We start from the raw sequence: 26,180 nt of genomic DNA on the forward strand, positions 1-26,180 counted from the left end.
CTTTTTTTTAAAAATCCAGATTAATGTGTGAAAGGTTCCCAGTAAAAGTTCATGCTGATGGAATGTTAATCATTTTAATTCTACCTGCCAGCTGTCAGCAGCTTTGCTTAAACTCACACTCTGTGGAACTACACATTTCTGTCAAGCTTCTTAGACCATTTTAAAAAATATGTTTCAATGTATTTTCATGTTTTCCACTATCACGTTCTACTGCACATCTAGTATGGTTGCCAGCTGAATAGTAGAGAGAGAGAGACAGAGGGACTTTTAAGACTTCCAAGATGCCTTTAATGCATTAGTTTAACATACGTACATATATACATATATAAAAAAAATGTTTTGGCCACAGTAAAAATATTTATTTATAAGGACACATTTATAAAGGAGATAAGAAGACAGTAAATTCATGGTTTTATGGATCTCATTTGTGCATAATTGTATGCATTTTAATATACATGTGGTGTTTGCCTTACAGAAATGGTAACAGTAGTGCATCTAGTCTTGGCGTTGCGGATCTCGAGGGCTTTCCAGAAAGCTTCAGCTCCACTGGGCTAAACAGGTAATTAGCACATACAGTCCAGTCTGAAAGAATTGGAACAGCAAGGCCAAATCTATTGTTCCCTTTCAAAGGGAACTTTGGCGTTGCATTTAGCATAACAGTATGGGAGCGCCCTTGCGTGCGTGACCGGTATCTGAAGCTTGTGTAAAACGATGCCTCTACTTCTAGGCCTGCCATGATCAGGTGACATGGGCAATTAAGCATGCCGCATGATATATATATATATATATATATATATATATATATATATATATATATATATATATATATATGCATATACATATATATATGGCAACTTTTCTATCCCTTTTTAAAAAAGAAAAGAAAAAGAAAGAATTAGCAAGAAAGAAAGTGTGTTACGCCTTGGTCCCGTTTCATCAAGGGAGGAGACGGACACGCTTTCTGTGTGAAGTGTTTGGGCATGGAGCATGTGACAGCAGCCCTCGAGGGGTCTGTCTGTCAGCATTGTGAACATTTCACAATTAGGCAGCTCCGCTCTCTGCTCGCTCTCTTCTCGTCCGAAGGGAGTTGGGTTTCAGAGCCAGGGATCTGGGCTGGCCGCTACCGAGGCAGCCAGCCAGCTAAGGTCGTGGGGTTCTTGTGTGGATTTGGAAGAGGAGCCGGAGACGAGCACTGCTCTATCTCTTGCTCTGTCTTCCGGGTCTGGCTCTCCGCCTGACTCTGCAGCTCGCGTCGCGACTCCTACTTCCTCTATGGAAAGCCAAAACACCCTCGCTGACTCTGAGGAGGGTGCCATTGCACCAAAAACCTACAGCAGCTCTCAAGCATATAAAGAGCTGCTTGAAGTGATTACTAGGGCAGTTGAATATAGACTGGCCCAGGGAAGAGGAAGTGGCTCATAGCAGGCTGGATGAGCGCTTCCTCTCCAGTGAAAATAAATATAAATCTCCCTCACCGCAGAAAACTCCCATTTTTTCCAGGAGTGTATGATGAGATATCACGCTTCTGGAGAAAACCATACACTAGCCGTATTTATAACCCAACGACATCTGATTACTCAGCCATCATGCGGAGTTAGCAGCATGGCTATTTAGCGATACCGAAGGTGGAGGAGGCGCTTGCGAGCCGTCTCTCTCCATCAACGGCAGGTAATTTAGGGAGGCCAACTTTACCTTCTAAGTCATGTAAGGCCACCTTGGCATTGGTGGGCAAAGCCTATGTGGCAGCGGGTCTTGCTTGTGGGTCACCGCATACAACGGCAGTGTTGCAGGCCTACCAAGCAGACCTGCTAAGTTAGCTCGATACTGGGGAGGGAATTGGGCCCAAGGCTACCTCAATTCTCTCCTGAAGGCCTACGTTCGCTCTCGCAATCTGCGATCGATTAGCGACCGACGTTTAGCAGTTCCAACTCAGCGTGGCGCAAGGTCCCTTTCCAGAACCTTCACGCTAACAGTTCCTCAGTGGTGGAATGCACTTCCAATCTCAATCCGGACCGCAGAATCTCTCACAATCTTCAAAAAACAGCTAAAGACCCTAAACAGCTAAAGACTTGCATTGTTCTCTGCTTGATATATCGTTTTGCTTGTATTTTTCTCATTTGTAAGTCGCTTTGGATAAAGCGTCTGCTAAGTGAATAAATGTGAATGTAAGCCAGTGGCAGAGCTGCGCCGCACCACAGATTTATCTCTCCGGGCCACCAAACAAACAGCCCGTTATATCATCCGTTCAATGGGTGGCCTGGTTGTGGCGGAGAGGCACCTATGGCTCAACCTCTCAGGGATGAGGGACAAAGAGGCCTTCTCTGGTCAGCGAGCTGTCACAGGGTGACGGAAATCTGATGCTTTCCCTCCAGCGGAATGTGGAAAAGCTAACATCACTGAAAAACCATTTGGCAGCGTGGAAACTACTGCCAAATGTGTCTCCGTAGGTTCTGTCTACCATAGAAAAGGGTTACCGGGTCCAGTTCAGAGCTTAACCCCCCCATTCAGAGGTGTGCTCACCACAGTTGTCAGCACAGAGCAGAGCCCAATGTTAGTGCAGGAAGTAAGTTCCCTTTTGGACAAAGGGGCCATAGAACATGTACCCCATTCCCTAAGGGAGGGAGGTTTTTACAGCCGTTATTTCCTGGTCTGCAAAATAGATGGGAGTATGCGGCCAATTTTAGATCTGTGTCATCTGAACCGTACTCTTCGGACATACAGGTTCAAGATGCTGACGCTCAAACTTATCGTGCCACAGATTCAATTTGAGGACTGGTTTGTGACGATAGATCTGAAAGATGCATATTTCCACATAGGAATATTGCCCAGTCACAGGAAGTTCCTGAGGTTTGCTTTTGGAGAAAACGCATACCAATTTCAGGTTCTTAACTTCGGGCTAGCTTTATCCCCTCGCACCTTCACAAAGTGCATGGATGCTGCTCTGGTTCCCTTGCAACTCCAGGGCATCCGTGTACTAAACTACCTGGACGACTGGTTAATTCTAGCACGATCCAGGGAACTGGTGGTTCAACATCAAGATGTTGTTCTTGCCCACATGAGGAGCTTGGGGCTCAGGTTGAACCTCAAGAAAAGTATTCTTTCTCCAGTGCAGAGGACAACTTTTCTAGGGGTTATATGGGATTCTACTACGATGAGGGCATTTCTATCCCCAACACACGTAGGATCGATCCTATCAACTTTGAGCAAGACAAAGCTAGGTTTGGGCATCCCCTCCAGTCTCTGAGAGAGACTGTTGGGCCTTATGGCAGCAGCAACCAACGTCATACCATTGGGCCTATTACACATGAGACTGTTTCAGTGGTGGCTGAAAAGTCGGGGGTTTCATCCGAGGATGAAACCTCTGAGAGTAATTAGTGTCATGTTGGCGATGCCAACGTGCTTTGAGTATTTGGAGGTGTCCCCAGTTTCTAGCCTCGGGTCACACTCTAGGGGCATCTCCTTATCGCAAGACGGTAATGACAGATGCGCCCCTCATGGGCTGGGGTGCAGTCTTAGATGGCTGTCCAGCTCATGGTCTTTGGAGCGGCCCTCATCTGGAGTGGCATATAAATCGCCTAAAAATGCGGGCCATATTCCTAGCAATGAAATTCTTTCTTCCTCAGTTGAGAGGTCACCATGTGCTAGTTGTGTCAAACAACACAGCGGTGGTCTCATATATCAACCACCAGGGAGGGTTAAGGTCATGCCCCCTATTCAGGCAGGCACAACTAATACTTCTCTGGGCAGAGGGAAAGTTCTTGTCAGTGAGCGCAATGTACATTCCGGGCAGCCGGAATGTAGGGGCAGACATACTGTCGAGGCAGGGGCTGAGGCCCGGGGGTTGGAGGCTCCACCCACAAGTGGTGGAGTCCAAATGGCGGAGGTTCAGACAAGCGGAAGCGGATGTGTTTGACAACACACTGCCCACTGTGGATTGAGGTCACGTCTATATGCTTTTCCCTGATCGCTATGCTCCCACAAGTTCTAGCGAGAGTTCGCCAAGACCGTCTACGTCTGCTGCTAGTAGCACCTTATTGGCCGGCTCGAATATGGTTCTCCGAGATAATTTCCCTGCTCGACGGTACTCCTTGGGAGATTCCATCCGCAGGGATCTACTGCGGGTGATTTATCACCATCGGCTAGAACTACGGAAATTGTGGGTCTGGCCCCTGAGGGGCACCAGCTCATAGATTCTGGTCTCACAACTGAGGTTGTAGAGACCATGTTAAACGCTAGAGCACCATCCACAAGGAAATTGTATGCACTCAAGTGGCAGCTTTTTGTCTTGTGGTGTGAGGAATGTCAGCTAAACCCAGTGAACTGCACATTAGCTACAGTCCTGGAGTTCTTACAAGAACATTTCTCAGCAGGGTTGGCTCCTTCTACAATCAGGGTTTACGTGGCCGCCGTTTCGGCCAGCCACGCCCCTGTTGATGGAGCCTCTGTGGGGCAACATCCTCTAACTTCGAGGTTCATGCGTGGTGTCAGGCGGCTGAGGCCCATCTGCAGGCTGCGCATACCTTCCTGGGACCTTTCTGTGGTCTTGGAAGGTCTGTCAGGGGCCCCATTTGAGCCCTTAGAGTCAGCCTCTGAGAAGCTTCTGACTCTAAAGGTAGCTCTTCTGCTGGCCCTGACATCTCTCAAGCGAGTAGGAGATCTACAAACTCTCTGTTGCCCCTTCCTGCCTTGACTTTGCCCCTGGATTAGCCAAGGACTTCCTGTATCCTAGGCTGGATTATATTCCTAAGGTGCCTACATCAGCTGCCTACTCTGTGGTGTTGCAGGCTTTCTGCCCTCCTCTGTTCCTCACACCAGAACAAGACAGGATGCACCTACTGTGTCCAGTAAGGGCTCTCTGTACTTACGTCCACTGCTCCGGCCAGTGGCATAAGTCGGAGCAGCTGCTGGTCTGCTTGGCAGCGACAGTAGAGGTGATGCTGTGACAACGCAGCGCATCTCTAATTGGATAGTGGAAGCAATCTCTATGGCTTACGAGGTGCACGATCTCACCACGCTTCTGGGCATAAAGGCTCATTCCACTAGGGTGGTCACCTCCTCGAAGGCTTTGTCCAAAGGGGTATCCTTAGAGGATGTGTGTGCTGCTGCAGGATGGTCTACGCCACACACATTCATTCGTTATTACAGCCTGGATATTCATTCCACCCCGGGCTCGAATGTCTTGCAGTGACCCTCGGGCTTGGGTCTTTTTGAACAGGCCGTACCCTCGGTGTGACGGAGTGGGTATTCTCGTTCCCATACTGTTATGCTAATGCAACGTCAAAGTTCCCTTTGAAAGGGAACATCTGGGTTATGCATGTAACCCTGTTCCCTGAGAAGGGAACGAGACATTGCGTAGCTTTGTCATACCAGGGCAGGCCTGTGAATTGCATCTTCGCTTCAGAGGCTGTTGGTGTGGTTCACAGGTGCCATATATATATCATGCGACGCACTTAATTGCCACGTCACCTGATCATGGCAGGCCTATAAGTAGAGGCATGATTTTACACAAGCTTCAGATACCGGTCACGCGTGCAAGGGCGCCTCCATACTGTTATGCTAAACGTTGCGTTCCCTTCTCAAGGAACAGGGTTACATGTGTAACCCAGAAGTTTCCGCGATACACTGAAGACATGAAGAATTTGAGAACAAAAGATGGATATGAGATGATCAGAATTTCAGCTTTCATTTCTTCATATTTACATCTAGATCTGTTAAACAACTTAGAACATGCCACCTTTTGTATTAACCCACCTAGTGATCACAAATATTGGAAGATGTCACTAATAGGTGTTTCTGGGCAGAGGTGTACTCTGTTAAATTGATTGTTTAAAGAATTAATAGCTCTGAATGTCTACTCTATCCTGTGAAGACTGTATTTGTTGTTAAAAAAAAAAAAAAAAAAAGGATAACCTTAATTGAAGACCGGAGAGTTGTCTGTGGGAGAAAAGCAAGCCATTTTAAAGCTCTTTTCTCAAGCCATGAGAGAAAATCTATCAGAGACATTGTACAAACATTGGGCATAACCAATACAACAATTTGGAGTGTTCTGAATAATAAAGAAACCATTGGTGTACTAGCAACCAGACATTGAACAGGTTGGCGAAGGAAAACAGCAGTTGATGACAGAAACATTGTGAAAGCTGTGAAGAAAAACCCAAAACCAACAGTTAATGACATCACCAACAACCTTCAAAGGGCAGGGGTGAAGGTATCACAATCCACCATTCGAGTGGATTGTGATAAAGTGCAGAAATATAGAGGCCATATCACAAGATGTAAACACTCATCAGCAGTAAGAATTGGAAAGCCAGATTTGGAATTCGCAAATAAATACAGAGATGAGCCACAAAGGTTTGGGAACCAAGATTAACCTCTACCAAAGTGATTGAAAAGCCAAAGTGTGGAGGAAGAAAGGATCTGCTCATGATCCAAAACATACAAGCTCATCTTTGAATCATGGTGGAGGTAGTGTCATGGCTTGGGCTTGTATGGCTGCTTCTGGAACAGGCTCACTAATATTTATTGATGATGTAACTCATGATGGTAGCAGCAGAATGAATTCAGAAGTCTACAGAAACAATTTGTCTTGCAATTTAAAGTGAAATGCAGCCAATATAACTGGGAGGAACTTACGAGGTTTTAGACTGGCCAAGTCAATCACCAGACCTTAACCCAGTTGACATGCATTTCACCTCCTGAAGAGGAGACTGAAGGGAGAACCCCTCCAAAACAAACAAACAACAACTGAAAGAAGCTGCAGTACAAGCCTGGAAAAGCATCATAAAAGAATAATGCAATGGTTTAGTGATGTCTGTGGGTTATTGATGCAGTTATTGTAAGTAAGGGGATATGCAACCACTTGTTATTTATGCTAATTTACTTTTAAGGCTATCTGTTCCTGTACTTTTGCTCACCTGGGGTGGTCTGCCACCAAAGGTATTCAAGTATCTAGATGTAAATATCAGGAAATGAAAGCTGAAATTCTGATCTATTGTCTCATGTTCATCTTTTGATTTGAAACCCAAATTTATTCAATGTATAGCAAAAAAAATAGAATTGGCCTTGCTGTTCCGATACTTTTGGAAGGGACTGTGTATGTATGTTTACTCTCTCTCTTTCTCTCTCTCTCTCTCTCTCTCTCTCTCTCTCTCTCTATATATATATATATATATATATATATATATATATATATATATATATATATATATATATATATACATACATATATATATATATATATACATACATATATATATATATACATACATATATATATACATACATATATATATATGTACACCCCTCACGTTTTTGTAAATATTTGATTATATCTTTTCATGTGACAACACTGAAGAAATGACACTTTGCTACAATGTAAAGTAGTGAGTGTACAGCTTGTGTAACAGTGTAAATTTGCTGTCCCCTCAAAATAACTCAACACGCAGCCATTAATGTCTAAACCGCTGGCAACAAAAGTGAGTACAACCCTAAGTGAAAATGTCCAAATTGGGCCCAATTAGCCATTTTCCCTCCCAGGTGTCACGTGACTTGTTAGTGTTACAAGGTCTCAGGTGTGAGCAGGTGTGTTAAATTTGGTGTCATCGCTCTCACACTCCCTCATACTGGTCACTGGAAGTTCAATATGGCACCTCATGGCAAAGAACTCTCTGAGGATCTGAAAAAAAGAATTGTTGCTCTACATAAAGATGGCCTAGGCTATAAGAAGATTGCCAAGACCCTGACACTGAGCTGCAGCACTGTGGCCAAGACCATACAGCGGTTTAACAGGACAGGTTCCACTCAGAACAGGCCTCGCCATGGTCGACCAAAGAAGTTGAGTGCACGTACTCAGCGTCATATCCAGAGGTTGTCTTTGGGAAATAGACGTATGAGTGCTGCCAGCACTGCTGCAGAGGTTGAAGGGGTCGGGGTTCAGCCTGTCAGTGCTCAGACCATACGCCGCACACTGCATCATATTGGTCTGCATGGCTGTCGTCCCAGAAGGAAGCCTCTTCTAAAGATGATGCACAAGAAAGCCCGCAAACAGTTTGCTGAAGACAAGCAGACTAAGGACATGGATTACTGGAACCATGTCCTGTGGTCTGATGAGACCAAGATAAACTTATTTGGTTCGGATGGTGTCAAGCGTGTGTGGCAGTAACCAGGTGAGGAGTACAAAGACAAGTGTGTCTTGCCTACAGTCAAGCATGGTGGTGGGAGTGTCATGGTCTGGGGCTGCATGAGTGCTGCCGGCACTGGGGAGCTACAGTTCATTGAGGGAACCATGAATGCCAACATGTACTGTGACATACTGAAGCAGAGCATGATCAGTATGCAGTATTCCAGCATGATAACGACCCCAAACACACCTCCAAGACGACCACTGCCTTGCTAAAGAAGCTGAGGGTAAAGGTGATGGACTGGGCAAGCATGTCTCCAGACTTAAACTTGAGCTGTGGGGCATCCTCAAACGGAAGGTGGAGGAGCACAAGGTCTCTAACATCCACCAGCTCCGCGATGTCGTCATGGAGGAGTGGAAGAGGACTCCAGTGGCAACCTGTGAAGCTCTGGTGAACTCCATGCCCAAGAGGGTTAAGGCGGTGCTGGAAAATAATGGTGGCCGCACAAAATATTGACACTTTGGGCCCAATTTGGACATTTTCACTTAGGGGTGTACTCACTTTTGTTGTCAGCGGTTTAGACATTAATGGCTGTGTGTTGAGTTATTTTGAGGGGACAGCAAATTTACTCTGTTACACAAACTGTATACTCACTACTTTACATTGTAGCAAAGTGTCATTTCTTCAGTGTTACCACATGAAAAGATATAATCAAATATTTACAAACATGTGAGGGGTGTACTCACTTTTGTGAGATACTGTGTATATATATATATATATATATATATATATATATATATATATATATATATATATATATATATATATATATATATATATATATAATATACTTTGTCTTTCCTGTATTACATGGGGAACAAAAGTAGTGACAGTCAAGCAGCACTGCTGATGTAGTCTGTGTGTGTGTGTCTGTGTGTGCAGTGAGGAGAAACTGAAGGTACTACAGAGTCAGGAACAAGCAGATGGTGAGTGATGTCTCCCTTTTTTAAACCACACATTACACTGAGGATGCACTGTTAGTGCTTTAAAGCATTAATTTACTGCACTAAAGGATTATAAAGAGTTTATGGGCCATTTTCATTCTCAGTAAAGCCTCTAATCCACACTATAAATTAAATGGCTACTTTTATATTGCATACTGCACCAGTACAAACTCTATAGTACATACTATTCCTCAGTCATTTGGGTGTCTGTCTCTCTAGATATATGAGTAATATACACAAATATGTATATTTCATCCAATATTTCCATATATTTTCATTTCTTACTAAAAGTGGCACAATACTTAACTTTTTTTTTTTTTTTTTAATTAATCTTCAGTGACCACTTTATTCTGATCAGGGTCATAGTTTATCTGGATCTTGTAACATTGGGTGCTAGGTGGGATAATACACCCAAATAGGACACCAGTCCATTGCAAGGCACCACGCACTCACACATGCACACACTCATTCACACCTAGGAGCGATTTAGTGTAGACGGTGTGCCAGCCTGCATGTTTCTGGACAGTGGGAGGAAACCGGAGAAACCCACATGAACACAGTTAGAGCATGAGAAACTCCACAGAGACAGTGTGACAGTGTGATTGTGGGATCAGGCACAACTTTGTCAGGGAAAAGTCATGCAGTGTGTGAGCCTCAGCCGCACATGACCATATAGCATCTCCACCGCCACTACGTAGACAAAAAAAAGATCTTCGGGGGAAATGGTTGGTTAGCCAGTGGTGCTTATTTTATTATTTTTTTCCAACTAAACTCTCTTGTTATCAAATCAAATAATCTCTCTCTCTCTCTCTCTCTCTCTCTCACTCTCTCTCACTCTCTCTCTCTCTCTCTCTCTCTCAGAGGTGACCTCAGGTCTGTCCACAGCAGGAAGTAGTTGTCACAGAGAGCTGCAGGTGATGAACTTTGACCTGGAAGTGGAAGGTGTGGATAGAGAGATGCGAGCAACACTGCAGTGGATTGCAGCATCTGAACTTGGTATCCCTGCACTGTACTACAGAAAAACACTCCAGCACACACACACCAAGGTAACACTGGGTCTATTCTTCATGAATTAAATCAATACATTAAGTTAAAATAAATTATGAAAAGGATTAATTTCTGGTCAAACTTTATTTTGTGGATAATTTTAGTAACAAGTGCAATATAGATTATTGTTTTTTTTGTTTTTGTTTTATAAAAATGTACATTTTACTTCCACAGTAACTCATTGTTTTTGTCTTTGTCCACTCTTCCTGGCTGTCTTATAACCCTTCCATCTTATGTTCATTTGTACTCTGAGCTAGTTCAGTCATTAACTTTTTTTTTTTAGAGGTTTCAAAACATCAAAGCTCTCTGTGTGTGTGTGTGTGTGTGTGTGTGTGTGTGTGTGTGTGTGTGTGTGTGTGCGCGCATATGTTTGTGTGTGTGTAGTTTCAGAAAGTGGTGCACCTGGCTGCTCAGAGATCCTGGTGTGTAGGAGATTTATTCAGTCTTGTGTTGCAGTTTTGCCGACTCCACAGTGAGGGTGAAGAAGAGCTTGGTCTGTTCGACTGGCTTCTGAAAACACAGCACTAACACACATACACACACACACACACACACTGTGGCAATGGCCCTTTCTGAAGAGCCCGAAATCTGTAACCACTGTGTATGTCCCACGCTAGGGTCTGAAAGTCTTTCTCCCCCCCTCCCTCTCTCTCTCTGATTCCCATTCTCTCTCTATCTCTCTTGTTTCCCCTTTCTGAAACTCTTATTCTCTCTCTGTTTGTCAATTGGCTTTTACATGTTCTCATTCCCTCTCCATAACACTGAATTACGAGGTCATCTTAGCCATGCCCTCTGCTTCACAGACACTCTGTGATTGGAGGATTTATTTCCCCTTTAATTATCCAATCTGCCAATCAAATCTGCAAAGGATGATCAATCCCACACTCCGGTAGGCAGGATAGTTATAAAAGCCAGCCATTTTGTAGCTTGAAAATGTATAAATGTATTTCAAATGGTGTTTTGTTCAAAGATATCAAATCTATCTGGATATGAAATGAAATATTGAATATGACAGATTATCACTTGTTTATAATAATTTGAGTACAGCACTCCACAGAAAGGGAAGGATTTTGTTTCAATTATACTTTTACAAACACATCTGCTCGTTTCTGTGGTACATTTAGAGGTGTGTTACAGTATGTTAGGTGTAAAATGATTTATTTTATTTAGGTGTAAATAGGGAAGTTTACAGAAGTGATTTACAGTAATAGTGCATGAGTAAGGTTTCATTTGTCGTGTAAAAACCTGTATATGTGAAATTCAGTGTGTGAATTTTAATTGCATAATAACAGTAGCGTTCTGAACGTCAGCAAGGAAAGCACAAAGGCATCCAATCTGTGACTGTATATCTGAATGTATTTATCTTTTCAAAATCAATAAAATTGTATGTAAGATTATTTAGTAATGGTCCTTTTATTTACTTTTTTTTCCCTGTGTCATTCCACTTTATTACACATAATTTTATTTATGGACTTTAATGTTGTGAATTCTTTATATGTGTGGATTTCTTGAGTTAATACTGATGTCTGGTGAAAATTTCATGTGAATAACCTCATAAGAAATATATTTCCTGAAAAAAATGTTCAATGCTTATTTCCCCCACTGTATTTTACAATACACATTAAAATTGTTGAGTTGCAAAATGTAAATTTTTACATATTTATCCATACTGTATATGCATGGTATGTGTAACATATAGTATATGATATTCACTGAACTGCTATTTTATCAGACACACCTGCCATTGTTGCTTTTCATATATAATGTGTCAGCCTCCATCTACCCCATCCATCAGTGGAAAGGGTCCACCACAGCACCACCGTTGACCCGATATTATTTGTTTTGTTAAACATTCTCAGCACAGCAATACCACTGACATGATGATGTGTATTTGCTGCATTGGATGGTTCCAGACTTTCACTTCTCATTCTTATAATGTAATGGTAGGTTAAGCGATTTAATCGTTTTCCCTGTGGTCAATTATTGCATAATAAGCCCTGTGGTTTGGAAATGTAAAATAGCACAAAAGCTTAACCCTTTCATGCATAGTGATCATTACAGTGGACAGTTATTTAAAAGCCATTTTCTGGCTATTGCAAGATTTCAATAGAACAACTGCATAACAGCCACTAGAGTGGACACTAATTCTTCATTTGAACACATGCAGTCCATTGGAGTGGAAACTTCAAAAACTGTTTATCTGTGATTTATGTAAAAGTAAAATGAAGGTAATTTTTTATGAGTAAAAACAAAAAAAAAATCCTTGATCAAGATTTCATAATTGATGCATGAAAGGGATATACACTTTGTACACATACTTCCCACTTTATTAGCTACAACTACCTGTGAAGTAGTGCCCATAGTTAAAATAAGGTGTGTAATGTACGTAGATACATATACTGGCACAATATTTAGGTCCACAGTGAAAATATCATTGAACATTTCAGAAATTCAAAGATGCTGATAGGTTCAGTATTATATGCCTTGCTTTATATAAGCAAGAAGTCAAAATAAAATGTAGAATCATACAGTTTTTTACTTTGTCCATACCTTGATGAATAAAAGTCAACAGATCCAGAAGAGCAGGTGAACAATATGCAGACATGAAGCAGAACATGCAGGCAAGCAAGTACATCAAAATATCTAAACATTAAAGCAAGAAAGTAGTAAAGTACTATATGCAGCCAACGTTTTCCAAACCATTCCAATATGCACTCACTCACTCACTCACTGACTCACTCACTGTCTGACTGACTGACTGACTGACTGACTGACTGTCTGTCTGTCTGTCTGTCTGTCTGTCTGTCTGTCTGAAACATAAAAACAGCTGTATTCAGCACAGGTACCTACTGAGGTACCTTCATCTGGCAGTATATACACTCACCAGCCACTATAATAAGAACACCTGTATCCTGCTTCATTCATGTAATTATCCAATTAGCCAATCATGTGGCAGCATGGCAAATCATACAATCATGTGGATAAAGGTCATGAAAATAAGAGATCTCACTGACTTCAACTGTGGCAGCATTGTTGTTTTTTCCCCTCAAACTTCTTTTTCAATCGGATTGTAAAGAGTAGTGTTTAGAGTTACCTCTCTCATCAACAAAATGTTTCCACCTACAGAACTGATTTTTTTTTTTTTTTTTTACACAATTTTGTGCAAACTCTAGAGACTGTTGTGAGTGAAATTCCCAGAAGATCACCAGTTTCTGAAATACTCAAACCAAGCATGCCACGATCAAAGTGACAGATCACATTCTTCCCCATTCTGCTGTTTGATGTGAACATAAAGTTCTTGATATGTATATGCATGATTTCATGCATTGTGCTGATATCCACATGATTGGCTGATTGAATAATTGCCTGAAAAAGCAGGGCTACATGTGTTTCTATTAAAGTGGCTGCCAAGCATATGTATCCTTCACTTACATTTCCCATAACCCAGTGCCCCAGTCAGTCTATAAAAATGGTGGCAGAAAACATAGGGGAACTTTTGTGGACAAAAGTCATTTGTAATTTTATATATATATATATATATATATATATATATATATATATATATATATATATATATATATATATATATATATATATATATATATACAAGAAATGTCTGGTGTAGTTACAGCATACTCAATCGTTTCAGTTTTTTTAAAGTATCATTTTCACCACTGATACTTTCATCTTGTCTAATAGACTTTAGAGTTAGTGTCTACTAAAGCATGTCAGTATCCTGGCAATGTGGTGACATATGTTGCATGTCTCAAAGTGCTGTCATATAAGACAACTCACTTTTGTAACAGCACAGACACAGTACCTTAAGGTGTGTCTGAAACAGAACTGCTTTGATGCCTTCATCAAGGCAGTTCTGTTTTAGACACACCTTAAGGTACTCATTCTTTTAAACCTAACAGATTTCCTTCAGCTTATTTCCTGCTTGCTTCCCATCAGAAGTGTAAGAAAATTCTAACAAATAGCCAAACTGCTAAATCATGTTTGCCAAAAATAATTTTAATTGAATTTTCTTTCAATCTACAATAATTTCACTTAAACCTAGTAATTACTCCTACATGTATAGTACTATTGATTGTTGGCAAGCACCTGGTGCCCAAGTGTGTTAGTGTTTTAATGAAATGTATGACATCACAGTTGGGAAAAAAGCAAAAGGTGACACAAATGGTATGTGAACAGGAGATGCAAATAGATTTCATAGGAGGATTTCTTACACACCTAGTATCTGTGTGTGTGTGTGTGTGTATACGTGTCTACATGTGAACAGACGCTCAGCATTAAGTCAATCTTTCTATTGCAAGTTAGAAGTCTGAAAAGATCAACAATGTGTTCGTGTGTGTTTTTTAATACTGAAGGTTGCCCTCTTCGTGTGCGAGTCTCAACGCCAGATCCGACAGGTATTATCCTTACTGCCTGCAGAAAATGAAACAAACACAAATTCAGTAATGTGTGTGCAATGAACAAATATATGTATGCATGCATGTATGTATTGTCGCGACGGACCGACAGCCGGCGCGCATAAGAAGAAAGGCGCTCCTTCCCCAACTGCCGCACCGGCACGAAGCGGACAGCCTCGTGCCAAACACACCAGCAGCCGAAAGGACCGTCACGGCAGGGCGGGGCTGCTGACGCTACGCCGGCCGGTGATTGGGGAGTCAGGCGTGAAAAATCCACCACTCAGGCGACAGAGGAGGAGGATAAAAGGGCGCGCTTCTGGCCATACAGGAAGAGAAAGACCGACGGTGATGAGACAGAATCTGTGCGTGCTCTCCAGCGGCCTACCGACGCGCAACGCGGAGCACCCCGGTAATATTGATCCACGCCGACCACTAATCTCTCTCTCTCTCTCTCTCGTCTCTCTCATCTCTCTCTCCCTCCGAAGGTGTGAGCGCAGACGAGGCCACCGGGCGGTGAAAACACACACACCGGTAGATGACGGCACGGAAGGACACGCCCTCAAGAAGGTCACGCGACAGCCACACCCCCACGGACCCCCCCCCCCCCCCCCCACGCACTCACACACACACACTGAGTTAAAATAAAACACCCTTAACCCCTGCATTCCGTCTCTTGTGGGTCTGTGCTCTGCCCTTCCCCTGAGCTAACTCCCTACACTGGTGGAGGATGCGGGCATAGGAGCCCAGACTCGCCTGCAAACGAGCACCAAAAAAAAAAAAAAAAAGAGGAGACAACCATGGATCCCACACTGAAGCACCTGCTGGAGCCTCCAGCAGCAAGCAGTGACCCAGCAGCTCGCCGAGAGCCTTCAGGTCGCCACCCAGGCGCTGATTGGCCTGAGGACGGAGACCCCCGCAGCCACCATGCCCCTCCCCAACCCGGGCCGCGAGATCCGCCACCTGCTCCCCCCCCTCGGCCCTGATGAAGATCTTGAGGCGTACTTTGAGATCTTCGAGGGTATTGCCTGCCGGGAAGGGTGGGATCGCGATGACTGGCCTCATGCCCTCGGCCCCCTGCTCATGGGAGAGGCGCGGACGGCCTACTACGCCCTCGAGCCAGAAGAGGCTGCCGATTACGCCACCATGAAGGAGGGGGTCCTGGCATGGTGTGGGCGAACCCCCTACCAGGCGGTGACAGAATTCCATCGCTGGACTTATCATTTTGTGTGGCCCGGGATGGACGCGGATGTCCGGGCCTTCTGCCAGCAATGCCCGCAGTGCCAGAACACGGCTCCACGGCAGCCCCCCCCCCCGGCTCCCCTTATCCCTCTACCTATCATCAGCGTCCCCTTCGAGCGAGTGGGCATGGACCTCGTGGGCCCCCTACCCAAGTCTGCCCGGGGCCACGAGTACATCCTCGCTATCGTGGACTACGCCACTCGGTACCCCGAGGCGATGCCGCTGCGCAAGGCCATCTCCCAGAACATCGCCAGGGAGCTGGTACTCCTGTTCAGTCGGGTGGGGATTCCAAAGGACGTCTTGACCGACCAAGGTACGCCTTTTGTATCTAAACTAATGGCCAACCTGTGTCGATTGTTGCAGGTGAAGCACCTCAAGACGTCGGTCTACCACCCCCAAACCGACGGGCTAGTTGAGAGGTTTAACCAAACTCTCAAACGGATGCTGCGCCGGGTGGTGGACGAGGAGGGGAGGAACTGGGACCTCCTCCTCCCCTACGTGCTTTTCGCCGTCCGAGAGTGCACCCAGGCGTCCACAGGCTTCACCCCCTTTGAGCTCCTGTTCGGCCGGCGCCCGCAGGGGACTGTTGGATGTGGCACGCGAAGCTTGGGAGGAGCAACCGTCCCCCTTCCGCTCGGTCGTCGAATATGTGCAGGAGATGCAAGCGAGGATCGACCGGGTAGCTCCCATAGTCCGGGAGCACATGCTCGCTGCGCAGGAGGAGCAAAGGAAAGTGTACAACCGCCCAGCACAGCCCCGAGAATTCCGGCCAGGGGACCAGGTCCTCCTGTTAGTGCCCAACAGCGCCTGTAAGTTCCTGGCCCGGTGGCAAGGCCCATATACAGTCCTCGAGCGCTAGGGCCCGGTCAACTACCGCCTGCAACAGCCCGGTAAGCGTGCGGATGGGAAGCTCTACCATGTGAACCTCTTGAAGAAGTGGCTAGAACTGGCCCCAGTAGTATCGGCGTACGCAACCCGGGACTTGGACCCTGGCCAGCGTACCTTGGTCGGGTTAGGGGAGGACCTCACCCCCGCCCAGAGACAGGAGCTCACCGAGCTGACCGACCAGTTCTCGGATGTGTTCTCGGCCTCCCCGGGGATGACCCAGCTGGTCCAGCACGAGATCAAAACTCCCCCCGGCGTAGTGGTGAGACAACGGCCCTACCGTGTCCCAGAGGCCCGACGCAAAGCCATTGAGGAGGAAATTGGTCAGATGCTACGGGACTACATCATAGAGGAGTCCAGCAGCCCCTGGTCCAGCCCCATCGTCGTCGTGCCAAAGCCGGACGGAAGCATGCGGCTGTGCAACGACTTCCAGAGATTGAACCAGGTGTCCGAGTTCGACAGCTACCCCCTCCCCAGAGTGGACGACCTCGTCGAAAGGCTAGGGAGGGCCCGGTTCATATCCACCTTGGACCTGACCAAGGGCTACTGGCAAGTTGCGCTAGCGCCGGAGGCCAGACCCAAGACGGCCTTCAGCACGGCCACCGGCCACTGGCAGTACCGGGTTCTCCCTTTTGGGCTACACGGGGCCCCCGCCACATTCCAGCGGTTGATGGACATCCTCCTGCGGCCCCACCGCACGTTTGCCGCTGCCTACCTGGACGACGTAGTCATCCACTCCTCCACATGGGCCGACCACCTGTTCCATCTTAGGGAGGTCCTGAGGGCACTCCAGGAGGCCGGCCTGACGGCCAACCCCAAGAAGTGCCACCTAGGGCTGACTGAGGCCCAGTACCTGGGGTACCGCATTGGCCGGGGAATGCTGAAGCCACAGGCGAAGAAAATCGAGGCCGTAAAGGATTACCCTCGTCCCACGTCAAAGAAACAGGTACGGGCCTTTTTGGGGTTGGCGGGGTACTACCGGAGATTCGTGCCTAACTTCTCTGCTGTAGCTTCCCCCCTCTCAGATCTCACGAAAAAGGGTCAGCCAGACCGGGTCAGGTGGTCAGCCGATGCAGAGAGGGCCTTCCAGGCCCTGAAAGGGGCCCTCACCAGCGCGCCGGTACTGCGTAATCCGGACTTCAACCTCCCATTCACCGTGCACAATGATGCATCCGAGACCGGGCTTGGCGCCGTCCTCTCACAAACCTTCGACAGGGAAGAACACCAGATCGAGATATATATATATATATATATATATATATATATATATATATATATATATCTCAAAATATAACTGTTCCAATATATTAATTTCTTTCATTAGCAAATGATATTTTATTTACCAAAAAAAATATAAAAAATTTAACGGATGACTTGGAGCAAAATATTCCAAAAAGCAGCTGATAAGTGTCCAGCATAGGTGGGAATTCCTTGAATACTGTTTAAAAAGCATCTCAGGGGGATTCCTCAAGAAACTGGTTGAGAAAAGGCCAAGAATACATTTCTGGAAATTCTAGACAAAATGGGTGTCAAGTTTGAAGATAAATTATTATAAAAAAAATTTTTTTCACAGTGTAATTGATGACTTACATACACACACACACACACACACACACACACACACACACACACACACACACACACACACACACACACACACACACACACACACACACACAAGGTCCACCCACATCTCATCTTCATCATTGTGGTGGATGGCAGCAGATTCTTCTCAACAATCTCCCGATAAAGGGCTCCATTCATCGTTCCTTCAATTATATGAAGTCTGCCAGTACCATGCGATGAAAAACAGCCCCACACCATGATGCTTCCACCTCCAAACTTCACTGTTGTTGTAGTGTTTTTAGGGTGATGTGCAGTGCCATTTCTTCTCCAAAAATGGTGTGTAAAATGACAGCCAAAAAGTTAAATTTGGCTCTTGTCTGACCAGACTACACTCTCCCAGTATTTCATAGGCTTGTCCAAATGAGTTGCAGAAAATTTTAAACGAGCTTCGACTTGCCTTTTCTTCAGTAATGGAGTCTTGCGGGGTGAGTGTGAGGAGTGGAGTGCATTGCCTATTGTTTTCTCTGTGATGATGGCACCTGCTTCTTAAAAGTGTTTCTGGAGCCCTTTCCGAGTGGTCCTTGGCTCTTGGGGTACACTTCTGACTATTCTTCTAATAACAAATTAAACTGATCATACTGTTCAAAAGTTTAAACCCCCTGGCTCTTAATGTATCGTGTTACCTTCTTGAGAATGTGAATGTTTTCATCTTATGTAATAGTTGTGTACGAGTCCCTCAATTGTCCTCAGTGTGAAAAGATGGATCTGAACATTATATAGTCACTGTTGGAAAGGGGTCAAATATGTAGAAGATGCTGGAAAAACAAATAATTTTTCTGAAGAACAGTGGGCAGTTTAACTGCTCAGGACAAACAAGGGACTCATGAACAACTATCACAAAACAAAAAAACAGTCGTGGATCATCCAGGTAACGGCACACAGTATTAAGAATTAAGGGTATGTAAACTTTTGAATGGGGTAATTTCTATAAATTCAACTATTATCTTGTCTTGTGGACAATATGTAAACATCTGTTAAGTGAAATAGCTTATTCAGGACAGTAGTAAATAAAAAAAATAACCTGGGATTTTTATGATCCCTCTTAATCAAGGGGTATGCAAACTTCTGGGCAGAACTCTCTCTCTCTCTCTCTCTCTCTCTCTCTCTCTCTCTCTCTCTCTCTCTCTCTCTCTCTCTCTCTCTCTCTCTCTCTCTCTCTCTCTCTCTATCTATATATATATATATATATATATATATATATATATATATATATATATATATATATATATATATAGAGATATATATATATATATATAGAGATATATATATATATATATATATATATAGATATATAGATATATCTATATATATATCTATCTATCTATCTATATATATAGATATAGATATATATATATATATATAGAGAGAGAGAGAGATATAGATATATCTATATATATATAGATATATCTATATATATCTAAGATAGATAGAGAGAGAGACTGACTGAGGACTGCGAAGCTCAATGTGCATTCATTAATACGGATGTCAGCAGAGTTCAAATTTTTCCACAGTACTTACAGGGCATCAGAGACATTTGGCTTCACTGTTGAACTACCTTATATACAACTTATGATATGTGTGTGTGTGTGAGTGTGCCATTGCCTGTAATGATGGTGTCTCCTTCATAGTTGAAGGCACAAGAGAAGATCTCATCAGTGTGTCCCTCCAACACCTGTACACATTATTATTACTGCACATCTACAATCATATACAGTAACAAGTTCTGAGAGGATTTATGTAAATCAAGTAAAGGTTAGAAAATGAGTCATTAATACATTACATAATCACACACCTGCAGACACGAGCCAGAGTTCACACACCAAACACGTGCTGTCCTATCCGCACTCGCTGTTAATACACGTGTTCCCTGTGGGTTAAAACACACCTAGGAAAGATAATGAGTCTCCAGTCATGCAAAATTAATGTTAATGTTAATCAACATTCATTTTTATCATCAATCAAAATGCAAATGCAAAAGTAATGGCATGTAATCCATTATACCATACATCACAAAAAACAGTTACAGTTACCATGGTACTTCAAAATATTGTCACTACTCCTTGTTACACTCTGGCTCAGACTGCCTAGGTGGATGATATTATAGGACAATTAGTTAAGTCCCATCTGTCCCATAAAAAGGACAGATGTCTTGTAAAGGCATTATTGAAACAGTAAAGTTACTACGTAAATTACACAATATTTGTCATAACTACTGCCATTATATAGTGAATCCTTGCCTTTTTTTCTTCTCAACCACATCATGCATGAACATGAACACAGTATGAAGCAATATGTTTGCCACTTGTGGCTATTGTCAGAGCTACAGGGGTCCTGTCTACCATAGCTGTGGATATACCCCTCTAATTTCCATTCTCCATACAAAAAGTCTACACACCTCTATTAAAATTGTTTTTGTGATGTAAAAACGAAGATAACCAAGATAAATCATGTCAGATCTTTTCCCACCTTTAATGTGATATAGCAACCAACAAAATTCAAGTAAAAAAAAAAAAAGAAAAGGAAAAGTGTGGTTGCACAAGTCTGCAATGGGTTGGCCCCCCATCCAGGATGTCCCTTGCCTCATGCCCTATGGAACGTAGGGATAGGCTCCAGGCTCACCCTGGAGTTTTATGTTTGGCACAAAAACAAGACAGCTTATTACCCAAAGAACACCATAGCCATGGTGAAGCATGATGATGGCAGCATCTTGTATGGGGCTGCTTCTTTTCAGCTGGGACTGGGGCTCTAGTGAAGATAAAGGGATAGCTCCAAATCCCAATCTATTTTGGTACAAAACCTGCTGGCCTCTGTTAGACAGCTGAAGATGAAGAAAAACTTCACCTTCCAGAACAATAATGACCCAAAGCACAAATCCATGTCAACAAAGGAATGACTTCAGAAGAAGATCGACGTTTTGGAATGACCCAGTTACACACCAGATCTAAATCCTAACCTATTTTTCTTAACCTACTGTTCTTTTCCCCCCTTTATTTGTTTTTCACTTGAATTTTGTTGGTTACTATATTACCTTAAAGATGGAATAAGATCAGACATGATTTATCTTGATTTCCTTTTTTACACGAAAAAACCTGTAATTTTAACAGGGGCGTGTAAACTTTTAATATCCACTGCAGGCAAGTATAATTTTTAAAACACTCCTGAGTGCCATAGTGTCTACAAGCCTTGTGTATTTACTTATTCATTTTAATTTCTGACATATACTAACATTATTGCTCTGTGTTCAACACTTTCTGCTGTAGGTGTTTCAGACATTCACCCCTATGGCATGTCCACATTATGTATATATTATATATATCAAGTATATAATTAAAAAAAAACAAAAAAACAACAACAAAAAAAAAACATTTTTTAAAACATGTTTTATCTTTTTTCACCTTGGATAGTCTCCAGTGAGTGGAGTGATTCCCTGTTGAGTAAGAGGATCAAATGTGACTAGCATATGTTACAAAGCCTTGTACAGTTGATACTCCCTCAGCATATCACACACTGTTTACTGCTGATTCTGCTAGACTTAGCTGGGATTCATCCCATCAAATAAAGCTCTATGTCCAGATGTGTCCTGCCCAAGTGCTGAGTGCTTTGATAGTGCTCCCTAGTGAAAGCTTAAGATGTTGCATTGCATATGGCATGCACTGTCTATAGGTTGGCTATTCTGCTGCTAGCACTGGTGCACTCCTTCCAATATGCAAATGTTAACTCTGAAAGGAAGTTCATTAACACCTCAATTCTGGCCGTGGGGCACATGAGACAAGTTACGGGACAATTCTGTACTTTTTTACATGCCATCAAGTGTGTTTGGCACAATCTGCTCAGGCCTGATGTGTGCAAAGCTGTCCGGTGGAACCTGCCTTATGTGCAAAGGTCACTCTTTGGGACTGGTGTCAAAAAAGTACTAGATAAGTAGGTACAAGTTTGGAATCACAAACCCAGCACTGCCAAATGGACCATTCGTGGGGTGCCACACACCACTCCAGTCTTCCAATGCAGCGGGCCACAGCAGGGGCTGGCATTGAAGCATTTTATAGGACAAAACCTCAGATCAGTGGGTCCTGATAACAGTGTTGCCCCAGCTATTCTGGGGCACAAGGCCTAGTTGAACTCATATCACATAATGTTGCTGCTCTGTCACAGTATTCAGCATTCAACTGAATAGCATTCAGTTCTTTCTCTCTTGAACAGAGGTGCTATAAAAAGGTTCTACTCAATATATTTTCCTTAAATAAAGGATGTTGCTTTGCCGGTGTGGACTACTTAAAGAGCCTATACATCAGGTATGGAAACTGATAAGATGTTAGTCACTTCTGCAGGCCTTTGAGTGCTCGCAGTGACATAGGCATAAGTGAAATGAGCATAGAATGTGGTCAGCTCATTGTCAAGTGAGATGGAGGTGCTTGCGCTGTTGATGTTCTTGTTTTTAACTCTATGATGGTCTGTTAGGGCAAGTTCTTGCCCTATGCTCCTTGAATCAAAAGGACCAAACTTGTCTTCATTTCCATCTCTGTACTTGTGTTTGGCTGCTGTGATTGTTCTGTAGAGAGGACAACTGGACTGTTTTTTTTTCTGCCATGTCCCCAGAGGAAAAAAATAGTAGCCCATGTGTTTATTGCTACTGAAAATTTGTTGGTAATCCATGGTTTCCATGGCCTATTAATGAAGTTGTTATACTTGAACAAAACCACAAGGAAAATTAGCTTTTTAAATAATTTATTCAACAGAAATATCAATAGATGTTTCTTCTGTGGAAAAAGTAAATACACCCTTGGCCTCAGAAGCTAGTATTGCCCCATTTAGCAGAAATAACTTCTTGTAGGCATTTTGCATAATTGTCCACCAGGCTTGCTGGAATTTTTGACCACTCCTCCATGCGATATTCTTTCAGTTGCAACATGTTTGAGGTTTTTCTTGCACGTACTACCTGTTTCAAATCCCCCTACCACATTTCAATGGAATTCAAATCTGAGCTTTGATTAGGCCATTCCATAACACTCCGTTTCTTTTTTTTGAGCCATTCCTAGGTGGATTTGCTAGTGCGCTTAGGATCCTGTTGAAAGGTCGACTTTTGGTTCAACTTCAATTTCAGAGAGATGGCCTCACATTATCTTCAACACTCTTTGATATGATGCAGGATTCATAGTTGAATCATTGAATGCAAGATGTCCAGTCCCTGAGGCAGTGAAGCAGCCCCAAACCATAACATTTCCACCAATGTGCTTCACAATTGGTATGAGGTGCTTCTGATGAAAAGCTCTCTTTGGTCTGTGCCAAACATATCTTTGATTTGTCTGTCTAGAGCACATTATTCCAAAAGGCCTGGTCTTTGCCTACAGTGCATCCGGAAAGTATTCTCAGCGCTTCACTTTTTCCACATTTTGTTATGTTATAGCCTTATTCCAAAATCCTCAAAATTCTACAAACAATACCCCATAATGACAACATGAAAGAAGTTTGTTTGAAATCTTTGCAAATTTATTAAAAATAAAATACAAAAAAGCACATGTACACAAGTATTCACAGCTCAATACTTTGTTGAAGCACCTTTGGCACCAATTACAGCCTCAAGCCTTTTTGAGTATGATGCTACAAGCTTGGCACACCTATTTTTGGGCAGTTTCTCCCATTCTTCTTTGCAGGACCTCTCAAGCTCCATCAGGTTGGATGGGGAGCATCGGTGCACAGCCATTTTCAGATCTCTCCAGAGATGTTCAATCTGGTTCAAGTCTGGTCTCTGGCTGGGCCACTCAAGGACATTCACAGAGTTGTCCTGTAGCTACTCCTTTGTTATCTTGGCTGTGCGCTTAGGGTTGTCCTGTTGGAAGATGAACCTTCACCCCAGTCTGAGGTGCAGAGCACTCTGGAGTAGGTTTTCATCAAGGATGTCTCTGTACATTGCTGCATTCATTGTTTTCCCTCGACCCTGACTAGTCTCCCAGTTCCTGCCGCTGAAAAACATCCCCACAGCATGATGCTGCGACCACCGTGCTTCACTGTAGGGATGGTATTGGCCAGGTGATGAGTGGTGCCTGCTTTCCTCCAGACATGACGCTTGCCATTCAGGCCAAAGAGTTCAATCTTTGTCTTGGTCTTGGTCTGAGAGTCCTTCAGGTGCCTTTTGGCAAATTCTATGCGGGCTGTCATGTGCCTTTTACTGAGGAGTGACTTCCGGCTGGCCACTCTACCATACAGGCCTGAATGGTGGAGTGCTGCAGAAATGGTTGTTCTTCTGGAAGGTTCTCCTCTCTCCACAGAGACACGCTGGAGCTCTGTCAGAGTGACCATCGGGTTTTTGGTCACCTCCCTGACTAAGGCCCTTCTCCCCGATCGCTCAGTTTGGCCGGGCATCCAGCTTTAGGAAGAGTCTTGGTGGTTCCAAACTTCTTCCATGATGGAGGCCACTGTGCTCATTGGGACCTTCAATGCTGCAGAAATGTTTCTGTACCCTTCCCCAGATCTGTGCCTCAATACAATCCTGTCTCGGAGGTCTACAGGCAATTCCTTGGACTTCATGGCTTGGTTTGTGCTCTGACATGCATTGTTAACTGTGGGACCTTATATAGACAGGTGTGTGCCTTTCCAAATCATGTCCAATCAACTGAATTTACCACAGGTGGACTCCAATTTAGTTGTAGAAACATCTCAAGGATGATCAGTGGAAACAGGATCTCAATTTTGAGTGTCATGGCAAAGGCTGTGATTACTTATGTACATGTGCTTTTTTTGTTTTTTTATTTTTAATAAATTTGCAAAGATTTCAAACAAACGTCTTTCACGTTGTCATTATGGGATATTGTTTGTAGAATGTTGAGGAAAACAATGAATTTAATCCATTTTGGAATAAGGCTGTAACATAACAAAATGTGGAAAAAGTGAAGCATGGTGAATACTTTCCGGATGCACTGTACATGCTCATTGGAAAACTGTAGTCTTGCAAAGGCTTTTTCCTCACATGCCTCGCATGCAGGTCAAATTTGTGCATCTCTTTCTGATTGTAGCGGCATGCACTTTGACACCAACATCCTGTGATGAAATTTTGGGTTTCTTGGGAGGCTTATTTTTCTTTATTTTTCACCTGATTTTAATGTTATGGATTTGAAGGTGTGATAAATGTTGGGGCGTACTTACTTTTTTCTGATCTGACTGATCTGTTTTTTTGTAATGTAAATGTAAATTAATGGCATTTGGCAGACGGCCTTATCCAGAGCGGCTTACAATATTTAATTTATACAACTGAGCAGTTGAGGGTTAAGGGCCTTGCTCAAGGGCCCAGGAGTGGCAGCTTGGCAGTGCTGGAATTTGAGCTCCAATATCTTAACCACTGAGCATTTGATAGAATGTATCGCATGTATTAATAGGCACTGTTTCAAAGAGGATCAAATGTTTGCTTGTCCAAATGGGTCAAAACAGCCAACAATTTCCATGGGGTGTACTTATTTTTTTCACATGACTGTATATCCAAATTTGTTTAGATACAAAAAAGGGGGCGGGGGTAGCAGTGATTGAGTATCCAGCCTCCTCATGTGTTGTTTGAGATATGTTGGCAGTATTTGGTGTTAACCATCTTCAAAGTTTGTTGTAGTCCTGGACAAAAATAAGGGAGGCATCTGGGTGGATGGTTTTCTGTTTGTTGATGTCTTTGTACAGTATCTTAAGTGCCACATCAGTGTCTGCTTGTGGTGGGATATAAGCGGTCAGTATAATAACTGCCGTAATCTCCCTAGATAGCTAGAATGGTTATCACTGAAGCATGATGTTTTCCAGATTGGGAGAACAGATGGTGTTTTTGTATATTCCAGTGATCACACCAAGCCTTATTGATCATAACACACATT

General features: G+C 43.5%; 2 protein-coding genes across 4 annotated transcripts in view; one reads left to right on the forward strand and one right to left on the reverse strand.

Annotated features, from left to right (window-relative positions):
* The window catches only part of sphkap (SPHK1 interactor, AKAP domain containing), a 77,573-nt gene extending 66,005 nt beyond the window's left edge, over positions 1–11,568 (forward strand). For 2 of the 3 annotated variants that reach the window (XM_017465714.3, XM_053678066.1), the window contains 4 exons: positions 476–559; positions 9,063–9,106; positions 9,986–10,170; positions 10,556–11,568. In XM_017465714.3, coding sequence (XP_017321203.1) covers positions 476–559; positions 9,063–9,106; positions 9,986–10,170; positions 10,556–10,699 — 457 coding nt within the window. In that variant the 3' untranslated portion in view covers positions 10,700–11,568. Of the gene's footprint in view, positions 1–475; positions 560–9,062; positions 9,107–9,721; positions 9,849–9,985; positions 10,171–10,555 lie in introns of those variants that run through there. The other variant, XM_053678067.1, reaches the window with a different exon arrangement.
* Positions 11,569–14,354: 2,786 nt separating this feature from the next.
* Positions 14,355–26,180, reverse strand: part of daw1 (dynein assembly factor with WDR repeat domains 1) — a 29,583-nt gene continuing 17,757 nt past the window's right edge. The window contains 3 exon segments of the mRNA NM_001329310.1: positions 14,355–14,599; positions 19,936–20,005; positions 20,126–20,218. Coding sequence (NP_001316239.1) covers positions 14,565–14,599; positions 19,936–20,005; positions 20,126–20,218 — 198 coding nt within the window. The 3' untranslated portion in view covers positions 14,355–14,564.

The sequence above is a fragment of the Ictalurus punctatus genome, chromosome 4 (assembly GCF_001660625.3).
Source record: "Ictalurus punctatus breed USDA103 chromosome 4, Coco_2.0, whole genome shotgun sequence".
Taxonomy (NCBI): Eukaryota; Metazoa; Chordata; class Actinopteri; order Siluriformes; family Ictaluridae; genus Ictalurus; species Ictalurus punctatus.